General features: G+C 31.5%; 1 protein-coding gene across 4 annotated transcripts in view; it reads left to right on the top strand.

Moving 5' to 3' along the window:
- Positions 1-491: 491 nt before the first annotated feature.
- als2b (alsin Rho guanine nucleotide exchange factor ALS2 b) overlaps positions 492-13,946 on the top strand; it is a 33,865-nt gene continuing 20,410 nt past the window's right edge. For 2 of the 4 annotated variants that reach the window (XM_058052442.2, XM_058052443.2), the window contains exons 1-10: positions 492-848; positions 1,019-1,117; positions 2,755-2,900; positions 2,998-3,896; positions 6,066-6,417; positions 10,558-10,735; positions 10,807-10,903; positions 10,975-11,052; positions 13,453-13,659; positions 13,737-13,908. In XM_058052442.2, coding sequence (XP_057908425.2) covers positions 1,098-1,117; positions 2,755-2,900; positions 2,998-3,896; positions 6,066-6,417; positions 10,558-10,735; positions 10,807-10,903; positions 10,975-11,052; positions 13,453-13,659; positions 13,737-13,908 — 2,149 coding nt within the window. In that variant the 5' untranslated portion in view covers positions 492-848; positions 1,019-1,097. The remainder of the gene's footprint in view (positions 849-1,018; positions 1,118-2,754; positions 2,901-2,997; positions 3,897-6,065; positions 6,418-10,557; positions 10,736-10,806; positions 10,904-10,974; positions 11,053-13,452; positions 13,660-13,736; positions 13,909-13,946) is intronic. The other 2 variants (XM_078796730.1, XM_058052444.2) reach the window with 1 other exon arrangement.

Below are 13,946 nucleotides of genomic sequence, written 5' to 3'. Positions count from 1 at the left end.
AATTTTTAAAGTAGTTTCGGCACAAAAATGTACATATAAATTAATACAGTTCGAAGAGACAGTGGGAATACTTAAATAGCGTTCCGATAGTAGCCATTATTTTCATAAACGATCTTTTCTGTTAGCCTTGTCAACAGACGAGCAGGCTGCCACTGCCAGCTTCTATATTAGCACAACACAGGGTTACGACAACATCTCACTCTGTTGTTACTTCTTGGTTCCCATTGTATTCTCATGTTAAAGTTTACATTTCCTTGTGTTTGCTTAATGTGTCAGCATTTAGGAATTAAATTACATTTTTCATTTTTAAAGTAGTTTGGGCACAAAAGTGTACATATAAATTATTACAGTTCGAATCAACACTGGGAATACTTAAATAGCGTTCCTGTAGTAGCCATCGCTCCTATAGACGATCTTTTTTGTTAGCCTTGTCAACAGACGAGCAGGCTGCCACTGCTAGCTTCTATATTAGCACAACACAGGGTTACGACAACATCTCACTCTGTTGTTACTTCTTGGTTCTCATTGTATTCTCATGTTAAAGTTAAAATTACAATCTGTGTGCTTGATGTGTCAGCATTTAGAAATTAAATTACATTTTTCATTTTTAAAGTAGTTTCGGCACAAAAGTGTACATATAAATTATTACAGTTCGAATCAACACTGGGAATACTTAAATAGCGTTCCTATAGTAGCCATCACTTTTATAGACGATCTTTTTTGTTAGCCTTGTCAACAGACGAGCAGGCTGCCACTGCTAGCTTCTATATTAGCACAACACAGGGTAACACACGTTCAAAATACAGTCCGGTTGTCAACACAAAGATGATAAAGAGATGAACGAGCTGGTAAGAATAAGAATAAAGGTGTGATAATGTTCTTCGAAGAGCTTTAGAAGTGTGCGCCTGCGTCTTTAAATTGGCTGAATTCGCTACTGGCAATGTGTTGTTATGATTGACACGGTATGGTAAATGGCTCTTTGCTCTCTTGTCACGTTGCTGCCCCCCCTCCCCGACAGATCACATCGAACACCTGACAGGGTGACGGGGACTGGCGGATGTTTTGTGAAACAATCATGGAGAACTAAAAACTCACGGATGGAAAGCCAGAGGAGGGGGTAAGAGGATTAATGCCTACTTGTGATCACCATGTGATTATCACCACACACGATTGCTTTCATCACACACAAAAAAACGAATCTGGCGATATTGCACATTTTCATATCGATTCCTACCTTAGTAAATGTGAATGGTAATATGTATTGGAGTTGATACTGGGACTTTTGGCCTTATTTTTAACATCGTTTAATGATTTATTGATCATGATTATAATCAGAATAACATACAGGACAACGATTTTTAGCAATTTGATACAACAATACAAGATAATGTGACAATATCAGGAAAATAATACAATTTAACATAACAGCTATGTATTATTATAATATATAATATAATATATTATTATTAAGATATTTATTATATTATATATTTTATTTATATATACTATTAAACATAACAGCTATATATTATTATAATATATAATATAATATTATAATATTATTTATATATATTATTATATACTTTTTTATATATATTATATTTAGTAACTACGAGTTAATTATTTTAAGTAGGTTACACAAATCTGCAAAAAGTTCATATTAATCAAAAATTATATAATATATAATATATTATATTCTATATTATAATATATTATAATTAATATATTTATTATATTACATATTGTTTTTATATATTTTATATATTGTATTTATGTATACTATTAAACATAACAGCTATATATTATTATAATATAATATATATTATATACTTTTTATATATATATAAAAACATATATATATTATTATATACTTTTTTATATATAAGTAACGATGAGTTAATTATTTTAAGTAGGTTACATAAATCTGCAAAAAGTTCATATTAATCAAAAATTATATAATATATTATATTCTATATTATATATAATATAATATTATAATATATTATTATTAATATATTTATTATATATTTTATTTATATATACTATTAAACATAACAGCTATATATTATTGTAATATATAATATAATATTATATATATATTATATACTTTTTCTATATATATATATATAAATATATATATTATTATATACTTTTTTATATATAAGTAACTATGAGTTAATTATTTTAAGTAGGTTACACAAATCTGCAAAAAGTTCATATTAATCAAAATTATATAATATATTCTATATTCTATATTATAATATATTAATATATTTATTATATTATATATTAGATTTATATACACTATTAAATATAACAGCTATATATTATTATAATATATAATATTATATTATAATATTATTTATATATATTATATACTTTATATATATATATATATATAAATATATATATATATATATTATTATATACTTTTTTATATATAAGTAACTACGAGTTAATTATTTTAAGTAGGTTACACAAATCTGCAAAAAGTTCATATTAATCAAAAATTATATAATATTATATATAATATATAATATATTATATATTATATATTATATATTATATATTATATATTATATATTATATATTATATATTATATATTATATATTATATATTATATATTATATATTATATATTATATATTATATATAAAAATCAATTTCATCATATATAATAATATCGCAAGTCATCACAAACGCTTGATTGCAGTTGTTGACCACTATGAGTGTTTCCAAATTCTGGTCCTCCAGCTCTGGAGATGACGGTGAAGGAGAGAGGGGCCTGCTTCACACCTGGAAGGGTTACTCCTACAGCGTGGCCCCCGAGCGACTGCCGCTCCCCCAGGCTGTTCTCCAGGTGGCTCTGGGCATCAGTCATGGTGTTTTGCTGGTGGAAGGTAAGCATGGTGGCATAGTGGAATAGTGGAATAGTGGCATAGTGGCGTGTACGACGTCGCAACGCACATTTTTCATATCCTTGTTGTGCACATTTAGGGGGTCAGGTGTTCACTTTCGGATCTTTGCCGTGGAAGCAAACGCCGGAGTTGACGTCGCCCAACTTGGAGAGCGCGCTCAGTGGGCAGCGAGTTGTCTCTGTAGCCGCCGGAAGCTTCCACAGCGGTGCGGTGACGGAAGATGGCGGCGTGCACATGTGGGGCGACAACAGCGCGGGGCAATGCGGTTTATCGGGTCTCAGCTCCGTGCCCAATCCCACTCCCATCGCTCTGGTGGACTCGGACTGCGGCGTGCCCTCGCAGCAGACGGTTCCGGTGTTGGAGCTAGCCTGTGGCGAGCATCACACCCTGGCGCTGTCGACGAAGCGGGAATTGTGGGCTTGGGGGAGCGGTCCCCAGGTGGGCGTCAACGCTAGCGTTTTTCCTGTGTGGAAACCGCAAAAAATGGAGCGCCTGGCCGGCAGGTGTGTGCTTCAGGTAGCCTGCGGCGCCTCGCACAGCCTCGCCGTGGTGCGATGTCTGAGCCCCCAGGATGTCCAGCGGCCCCCGGCTGACAAATGCGGGCAGTGTAAGCAGCTTCTGTTCACCATGACCGACAAAGAAGATCACGTCATCATCTCTGACAGCCACTACTGCCCCCCCGGATTAGAAGACGAGGGGCGGCTTGAAGCGACCTTGCCGACTCCTTTACTCAAAACTTCTCCGTCAGAACCCACCCTTTTTTCCCAGGTTCCTCAAACCCCTCTTTCTCCAGCAACTGTTCAAAATTCCGACAAACAAGAGTCATTTTTATCTGAGGAGAAGCCGCCCGCGACAAGTTCCAAATGTGCTCCTTATCCGGACGAGCAGGCCGTCAAAGATTACCTTCAGAAGCTCTTAGATAACACTCAGGTGGAAAAACCCCCAAAGGTGACCACGGGAGGACTCCACACCTTACTGGTGAGTGTAGAAATGGCATCATGGCTCATTAAATCCTGGAATGGGGTCATGCTAGTCCACTTGGAATAATATCGCTGTTCATAAAAACAAGGAACATATAAGTAAAGACTCCTTTTTTGGTAATGGTAATGGTAATGGTAATGGTAATGGTAATGGTAATGGTAATGGTAATGGTTTAATTTCATTTGAACATGCATCAGATTACAATTGAGTGCATCCCATAATCAGTTCCCAGTTCCACATGTCCAAAAGGAGTAGGAAGAAGCAAAGCTTATTAAATCCTAACCCTCCATCTGGTACTTTTACAATCACTAACTCTTACATTTGTTCACTTCCTGCTTTCCCAATATAATTTAAGTAATTTTTTTACTTTATTTTATTATTATTTTTATTTTTTTTTATTTTTTTTAATAAATGTTTACATTTTTAAAAATTTCCATTTTTTCAATTTTTTAATAATTTTTTTTTTTTTTAATTTTTTGTCACATACCGAAAGAGAAAATCAGGACCTTTGTGTCCATGGAGAAAGTTTATGGTAATGGTAATGGTTTAATTTCATTTGAACATGCATCAGATTACAATTGAGTGCATCCCATAATCAGTTCCCAGTTCCACATGTCCAAAAGGAGTAGGAAGAAGCAAAGCTGATTAAATCCTACCCCTCCACCTGGTACTTTTACAATCAGTAACTGTTACATTTGTTCACATCCTGCTTTCCTAATAATTTAATTTAATTTTGATTAATTTAATTAATTTGTAGATTTTTTTTACAATCAGTAACTTACATTTGTTCACATCCTGCTTTCCTAATAATTTCATTTCATTTCATTTCATTGCATTGTTTAACTTCCTTCCGTTTACGACATTATTCTCATGAAATTATGACTTTTCCCTCCTAATATTTAACATTTATTCTTGTCAAATTACTGCATTTTTTTATATTTTTGCTGTACATAAAAAAACATTTTCTTCTTAAATTATATTTAATATTTTAAGAATTTATTATTATTATTAAAAGTCAGTCAAAATTGTATTAAGAAATAAATTTAGCAAGAAAGATGAAGTCATTTATTTCCAGGATTTTGTGGAAAGCACAAAATGATGTGGCGGGTCAGATCTGGGCCCCCGGGTTATTATTAGTTATGAATATTAATATTATAATATTATATAATATTAATAATATAATATTATATTATTTGTAATTTTTTTACAATCAGTAATTGTTACATTTGTTCTCTTCCTGCTTTCCCAATATAGTTTAAGTATTTTTTAACTTAATTTTATTAATTTGTATTTTTTTTTTTTACTTTTACTTTTTAATTTTTTTACATTGAAAAAAAATTATTTTATTTTTGTCACCTGTTACATTTGTTCACTTCCTGCTTTCCCAATATAATTTAAGTGTTTTTTAACTTTATTTTATTAATTTGTATTTTTTACTGTTACCTTTTCAATTTTTTAACATTTTTTTACATTAAAATTTTTTTTTCGTTTTATTTTTGTCACATACCAAAGTAGGAGGTGATATGAGCATCCAATGACATAATGGGTACCATAGTAAGTGTCAATATAGTGATATATATAGCACATCATGACTGGTTCAAGACTCTTTAATTTTATTTTATTTTATTTTATTTTATTTTATTTTATTTTATTTTATTTTATTTTATTTTATTTTTACTCTTCATCCTTGTATTTAGCAAACATCAACTGCATTGTTTGATTTCCTTTCTCAATCCATTCCATAGTTTGATTCCACATACTGAAATGCTATGCTAACGCTAACGTAGTCCTAGCATATAAGTGTTTCAAATGTAGTTCTTCCCTGAGATCATATTTCTCCTCTCTTGTAGAGAAGTATTGGATGACATTTTTAGCTAATTGGTTATTTTTAGCCTTATGCATTATTTTAGCTGTTTGAAGATGAACTATATCAGCAAGTTGAAGTATTTGTCATTTTAGAAATAAGGAGTAGTATGTTCTCTGTAGGCGGCATTATGAATTATCCTTACTGACCTTTTTTGCAGTACATTTAGCAAGTGAAGATTGCTTTTATAGTTATTATCCCATATTTCCACACAATAAGTAAGATATGGTAGAACCAGAGAGCAATAAAGAGTGTGGAGTGATTTATGATTTTTTATTACACAACTTTTTTTTTTCTTTCAGCCATCAGCATCCGGACTCATCGGAAGTTCCTCCAACAACACGCTCAACAATCTGGTGGCGTCTTGTGCCTCGGCAGTGGGCGAGAAGGTCGCCTCCACGTATGAAGCGTTGTCAATCAAAAAAATGCTCAACCTGTACCTCCCTGGCACGTCGAGGTGGGGCGGGGCGGGCACCGAGAGCGCCCCCGAGCGTGTCCGCCAGGAAGACTCGGCGCAGGCCAAGAAGAGCTCCAGCACGGGAGACATACGCGAAGAGGAGGCGCAGCGCACGCAGCGCCGCCTCTCGCTCCCGGGACTCCTCTCACAGGGTAGATACGCCGTTCACCTCTTATCCTCCTCGTATGCGCTGCTGCGTAAGTACGCCTCCCGTCCGTGCATGCCGGCGTCAAGTGTTTATGTCAAGTTGCATTCACTGAGCAGCAGCAACAACATGATCATAGAGCCGCTTTCATTTTCATTCGCTACGCTGGAAACCCGAATACGTTAGCGGAACTCGAACACGGCGAAGCAATCAGCTGACACTTTTTTTTTTTTTTAGTTCATAAACTCAAACATTTGAGTAAATTCATTCATTTTCTACCGCTTATTTACCGGCATATTTCCGACAAAGTTGCCAATTGTGATTAATCGTGATTAATTTGTAAAAAAAATTAGTGATTAATTTTTAAAAATAATTTCACCGTTTTTGGGTTTTTTTTAGTTCATAAATTCAAACATTTGAGTAAATTCATTCATTCATTTTCTACCACTGATTAACTGGCATATTTCCGACATAGTTGCCAATTGTGATTAATCGTGATTAATTTGTAAAAAAAATCTGTGATTAATTTGTAAAAATAATTTCACAGTTTTTGTGTTTTTTTTTTAGTTCATAAACTGAAACATTTGAGTAAATTCATTCATTAATTTTCTACCGCTTATTTACCAGCATATTTCCGACATAGTTGCCAATTGTGATTAATTTGTTAAAAATCTGTGATTAATTTTTTTAAATAATTTAAGTTTTTTGGGTTTTTCGAGTTCATAAACTGAAACATTTGAGTAAATTCATTCATTTTCTACAGCTTATTTATCGGCATATTTCCTACATAGTTGCCAATTGAGATTAATTGTGATTAATTTGTTTAAAATCTGTGATTAATGTGATTAATTTTTAAAAATAATTTAACAGTTTTTTTTTTTTGAGTTCATAAACTTAAACATTTGAGTAAATTCATTCATTCATTTTCTACTATTTATTTACCAGCATATTTCCGACATAGTTGCAATTGTGATTAATTGTGATTAATTTGTCAAAAATCTGTGATTAATGTGATTAATTTTTAAAAATAATTTCACAGTTTTTTGGGGTTTTTTTAGTTCATAAACTTAAACATTTGAGTAAATTCATTCATTCATTTTCTACCTCTTATTTACCGGCATATTTCCGACATAGTTGCCAATCATGATTAATTGTGATTAATTTGTTAAAACTCTGATTAATGTGATTAATTTTTAAAAATAATTTCACAGTTTTTTGGGGTTTTTTTGAGTTCATAAACTGAAACATTTTAGTAAATGTATTCATTCATTTTCTACCGCTTATTTACCGGCATGCAAACTCCACACAGAGATGGCCACACAGAGATGGCCACACAGAGATGGCCAAGGGTGGAATTGAACCCTGGTCTCCTCGCTGTGAGGAGCGCTAACCACTCTATAACCACTATATATAAGCAGCTGCGAGTTAATTATTTTAAGTAGGTTACACAAATCTGCAAAAAGTTAATTTTCATATTCATCAAAAATTACAAGTTAAATAAACTGAAAAGACAGATAATGCAACTGGCAATCAACATTTATAAGTAGAACTTTTAAGAAAATTTTAAGTTAACTATACTTATACTAATTAATTATTTTGAACATTCGGGTTTACAGTGTCTTAAGTTACTATGTTTTTAAGTACTTAATATAGCCATAGTTAAATTTAATCAAAACATATTTGTTAAAAGTACTCAAAATGGACAAAAACATGTTAAATGAACTTGACATAATAAAGTTATTAGAACTTTTTAAAGAACTTTGAGTATGCATAACTTTTATTTTATTGAGGTACTTTGAACATTCGGGTTTCCAGTGTATGCTACTGTCCAGTTTTGTACCGTCTCGCTTTTTTTCAACACTCATTCATGTAAACTTTCCAATATGGATTCATCAGGCATGAGATGGAGTCCATCATTTGGTAAGTGAAATATGTACTACATGGGTGTCCGGGGGTGTTTGACATTTGGGACGCATTGGAGAAATAAAAAAAACACCAAAATGGGCAAATAGAGCAAAAAAAAAAAAAAAAAAGCATCACATAACCAGAAAAGGCTGAAATGTTAATATTCATAACTAATAATAACCCAGGGGCCCAGATCTGACCCGCCACATCATTTTGTGCTTTCAGCGAAATCCTGGAAATAAATGACTTTATCTTTCTTGCTAAATTTATTTCTTATTACAATTTTGACCGACTTTTAATAAGAAGAAGAAATTCTTAAAATATTAAATATAATTTAACAAGAAAATGTTTTTTAATGTACAGCAAAAATATAAAAAATTGCAGTAATTTGACAAGAATACATTTTAAATATTAGGAGGGAAAAGTCATAATTTTATGAGTTTCATGAGTTGACTTTATCTTTCTTGCTAAATTTATTTCTTATTACAATTTTGACCGACTTTTAATAATAATAATAAATTCTTAAGATATTAAATATAATTTAACAAAAAATGTTTTTTTAATGTACAGCAAAAATATAAAAAATTGCAGTAATTTGACAAGAATAAATTTTAAATATTAGGAGGGAAAAGTCATAATTTCATGAGTTTGAGTTTCATGAGTTGACTTTATCTTTCTTGCTAAATTTATTTCTTCTTATAATTTTGACCGACTTTTAATAATAATAAATTTAAAAAATATTAAATATAATTTAAATATAAATTAAATTAAATTAAATATAATTTCCTGCTCCTAATTTCCTAATATTTAAATTAAATTAAATTAAATTAAATTAAGTTAAATATTTTAAATTATATTATGTTATATTTAATTTAATTTAATTTAATTTAATTTAATTTAATTTAATTTAATTTAATTTAATTTAATTTAATTTAATTTAATTTAATTTAATTTAATTTAATTTAATTTAATTTAACTTAAATTAAATTAAATTAATTTAAATAAAATATTAGGAAAGCAGGAAGTGAACAAATATAACACTTACTGATTGTAAAAGTACCAGATGGAGGGGTAGGATTTAATAAGCTTTGCTTCTTCCTACTCCTTTTGGACATGTGGAACTGGGAACTGATTATGGGATGCATTCAATTGTAATCTGATGCATGTTCAAATGAAATTAAACCATTACCATAAAAATCTGATGAATATAATGTCATTTTAACAGTACTTAAAAAATTTAAGTTATTGCAATGAAAACAACTAAGTGGTAATTTTGTGGAAAAGTTATGTTATGATAATAGTTATGATAAAAGTCATAATTTTGAGATTTTACAAGAAGGATATTGAAAGAGTTACACAAATTTAATGAAATAAGTAATATGAGTAACATGGAAAAAATCTGATTAAGGTCAAAATATGAGAAACTAAATGTGTGAACATCAAAACATTAGCAACGTGCTACTTTTTAGCTGCTATTATTTACGAAAAGTCATTATTTATTATTATGGTGAAAAAATTTAATTTAATTTAATTTAATTTAATTTAATTTAATTTAATTTAATTTAATTTAATTTAATTTAATTTAATTTAATTTAATTTAATTTAATTTAATTTAATTTAATTTAATTTAATTTAATTTAATTTAATTTAATTTAATTTAATTATTAGGAAAGCAGGAAGTGAACAAATGTAACAGTTACTGATTGTAAAAGTATATACCCTATAGACTATATTACCCTCGGTGGGCAAAGTTTGGACACCCATGACCTCAACGAATAAATGTGTAAAACATCAAAACATTAGCAACATGCTACTTTTTAGCTGCTATTATTTACTAGAAGTCATTATTTATTATTATGGTGAAATTATTCAAATAATTAAGTAAATAAGTGAAATGTAAAGTAAAATTCAAAAACAGTTTGACGTCACGTTAATTTTTTTAAGCGACGCAATCACGAATAACGTAAACGTAACGTAGCGGCCCGGCTCACGGTGAACACGCCGTAACTGCACCACATGAAATAAACGGTCAAACAACAATACACATGCAAAAAAAAAAAAAAAAAGAAGACTAATGTATGACCCGCAAGGCATGCTGGGTAACTTCCTGTTGGTACTTTAATGCAAGTTTTAATGAGTTGTAATTTCTGCCACATAAACGCCCTGATTACAGAAATTAAATTCGGGTTCCGAAAAAAAAAAAAAACGCAGTTCGGCACCCACTTAACCAAGGACTTATGGGACTCGAACCACCTGTCCATACTTATTTTTGGTCATTCACCTGCAGTGTCCCCACGTCTGATTCGTAAAGTGGGACGTTCCAAGATGGCCACCGTGGCTCTGACACCGTTGGCCACCGTGTCGGCCCCGGAGACCCAGGAGGTTTTGCCCACCCTGCAGACAGAAGTGTGGAGCTGGGGTCACGGCGACCAAGGTCAGCTCGGCCACGGAGACAACCTGGACAGGTTTGGAAATTCGGGAAGGGGGTCTTATTTTTTTCTTGGATTGCACAAATCCAAAATGGAATCCTTTACAGGTCACAGCCGCTCTGCATCAAAAGTCTCAACAACAAGGAAGTGGTGCGGGTGGCAGCCGGCGCTCAGCATTCCCTCGCTCTAACTGCGCAGTCGCAGGTCAGTGTGCAGATGCAGGCGACCGTGAGTGCCGATGCGTCTGACTTTTTGTTTGTGTCACTGCCTTCCAGCTGTTCTCGTGGGGCAGTAACAGACACGGTCAGCTGGGCCATATGGAATCACCCAGCAGCGTCCCTCGCCAAGCCAAGGTGAGGCGGGACTTCTACATCCACATCCACAGCGGGGATGGTACATGCCATGTAATGTAAACATCGCCCAAGAACACAATATTTTGTGGGAGGGCTTTTGAAAAATGGCTGTCGAATGAGTCTTACCACTAAATTACCACTTCCACACGGAACGGGAGGAGAACTTACCACTATTTAAATTTAAATAAAGCCTTTTTTCTCAGTTAAATTAAATTAAATTAAATTACATTACATTACATTAAATATAACATAATATAATTTAATTTAATTAAAAATATATAATAGATAATAGAAAAAGGCTTTTTGTGAAAATATAAATTTGAAGCTTAACTTTCAGCAAAAATTAAATTAAATTAAATTAAATTAAATTAAATTAAATTAAATTAAATTAAATTAAATTAAATTAAATTAAATTAAATTAAATTAAATTAAATTAAATTAAATTAAATTAAATTAAATTAAATTAAATTAAATTAGAGAAACAAGGCTTTTTGTGAAAAAATACATTTGAAGCTTATCTTTCACCAAAAATTAAATTAAATTAAATTAAATTAAATTAAATTAAATTAAATTAAATTAAATTAAATTAAATTAAATTAAATTAAATTAAATTAAATTAAATTAAATTAAATTAAATTAAATTAAATTAAATTAAATTAAATTAAATTAAATTAGTTGAATGTGTTGGAAACAAAATATAATAGTCAAAAAATATATCTACAGTATAAATGATAGGGCTGACATTTTTTATTGTTGTTAAATTAAATTAAATTAAAGAGAAAAAAGGCTTTTTGTGAAAAGATACATTTGAAGTTTAACTTTCAGCACAAATGCAATTAAATTCAATTGAATTCAATTAAATTCAATTAAATTGATGAATGAGTCTTACCACTAACTTACCACTTCCACACGGAACTTACCACTAGTGGTGAGCTGAGCTAATGTCACTACTGTCGCCTAGTAACCGGAATATCATATCACTTTCAACATGGATCATGGATGGGGGTATCAGGAATTATCTGCAGAGCAATTGAACATCACATCAAATGAAGAAATGGGTGCGTAAACTTGCATTTGTTTTGAATTTATGCAAAATTATGCACACGGAACATACACTCAGGGTAATATTTGGTTCAATTTCCCTGAGCAAGTTTTGCATGGTTACCGGGCTGCCGTCAGCTTCAGAGAAGTCCTTCGTTTGTGGCCTTCAAGAGCAAACCCTCTCAATTCACCAACAGCCATTTTTCTGAAATAATTGAATGAAACGATGGCTGTTTTGTAGTAGACTCTGGTCTATTATTAGTCAAAACATGTTGAAATACAAGTGATATGATATTTTGGTCACAAGGCAACAGTAGTGACATTACCTCAGCCATGGCATGTCCCATACAATAGAGTGGTAAGTTCTTCTCCCGTTCCGTGTGGAAGTGATAAGTTACTGGCTTCTCGACTCATTCAATTGCAGCCATTTTTCAAAAGCCGTCCTTCTCGATTTTTCAGGGCATACAAAATATTGTGTTCTTGGGCGATGTTTACATGGCATATACCAAAAGATTAGACTCTCATCTTTCATATGAAAAGAAAAAAGTTGTTTCTACCCTTTAATCAGCAGTAGAAAATAGGTAAGTTTCAGCAAAAATTAAATTAAATTAAATTAAATTAAATTAAATTAAATTAAATTAAATTAAATTAAATTAAATTAAATTAAATTAAATTGAAAAAAAGGCTTTTTGTGAAAAAGATACATTTGAACCTTAACTTTCAGCAAAAATGTAATTAAATTAAATTAAATAATTAAATTAAGGAGAAAAAAGGCTTTTTGTGAAAAGATACATTTGAAGCTTAACTTTCAGCAAAAATTAAATTAAATTAAATTAAATTAAATTAAATTAAATTAAATTAAATTAAATTAAATTAAATTAAATTAAATTAAATTAAATTAAATTAAATTAAATTAAATTAAATTAAATTAAATTAAATTAAATTAAATTAAATTAAATTAAATTAAATTAAATTGAAAAAAGGCTTTTTGTGAAAAGATACATTTGAAGCTTAACTTTCAGCAAAATATAAATAACATAAAATTAAATAAAATTGAATTAAATTAAATTAAGGCAAACAAAGGCTTTTTGTGAAAAGATACATTTGAAGCTTAACTTTCAGCAACAATTAAATTAAATTAAATTAAATTAAATTAAATTAAATTAAATTAAATTAAATTAAATTAAATTAAATTAAATTAAATTAAATTAAATTAAATTAGTTGAATGTGATGGAAACAAAAGATAATAGTAAAAAAAAAATATGTACAGTATAAATGATAGGGCTGACATTTTTTCCAACATTTTTTCCCATTTTATCCCTAATTTGCGTGATTGTCTCCGCCCCCCCCCACTACAGCTGTCAGAGGGCATCCGGGTTTGGGACGCGAGTGCCGGAGAGCGCCACAGCCTCCTGCTGGCTGATGGAGACTGCGTCCAGCCCATCATTTATTACAGCGGTGAGCAGGTGAAGGTGGACGCGGAGGAGAACGGCACACGGGAAGAAGGGGAGGAGCCAACCGAGAGCTACACCCAGCAATCCGTGCTTCTTCCCTTCTGTATGAACGTAAGACGGAAAATATTTGCAGCGGGCGCCCGGGGATCACAAATTGGTGAGTAAAAAAAATTGGTGTTGTTGTGCAGTTGGGATTTGTAAGCGGCGTCTTTGCCGGCGGCCGTCGATGCGCCGCACTGTCGGATAAGAACGTAATGGGCTTCATCGCCGGGCTCCATGAGCTGGCGTCGGCGGAGAGAAAGTTCTACTGCAAGCTGTCCAATATCAAGACACAGGCATTACGCCCCCTGCTGGAGTTCGGTGAGAGCATCACAGACCGGGAAAGATATTTTTAGTTT

This window comes from Doryrhamphus excisus, linkage group LG15 (assembly GCF_037039965.1).
Source record: "Doryrhamphus excisus strain RoL-2023G ecotype Guam linkage group LG15, RoL_Dexc_Guam_v1.1, whole genome shotgun sequence".
In the NCBI taxonomy this organism is placed as follows: Eukaryota; Metazoa; Chordata; class Actinopteri; order Syngnathiformes; family Syngnathidae; genus Doryrhamphus; species Doryrhamphus excisus.
This window is presented reverse-complemented; position numbering and strand designations above follow the sequence as displayed.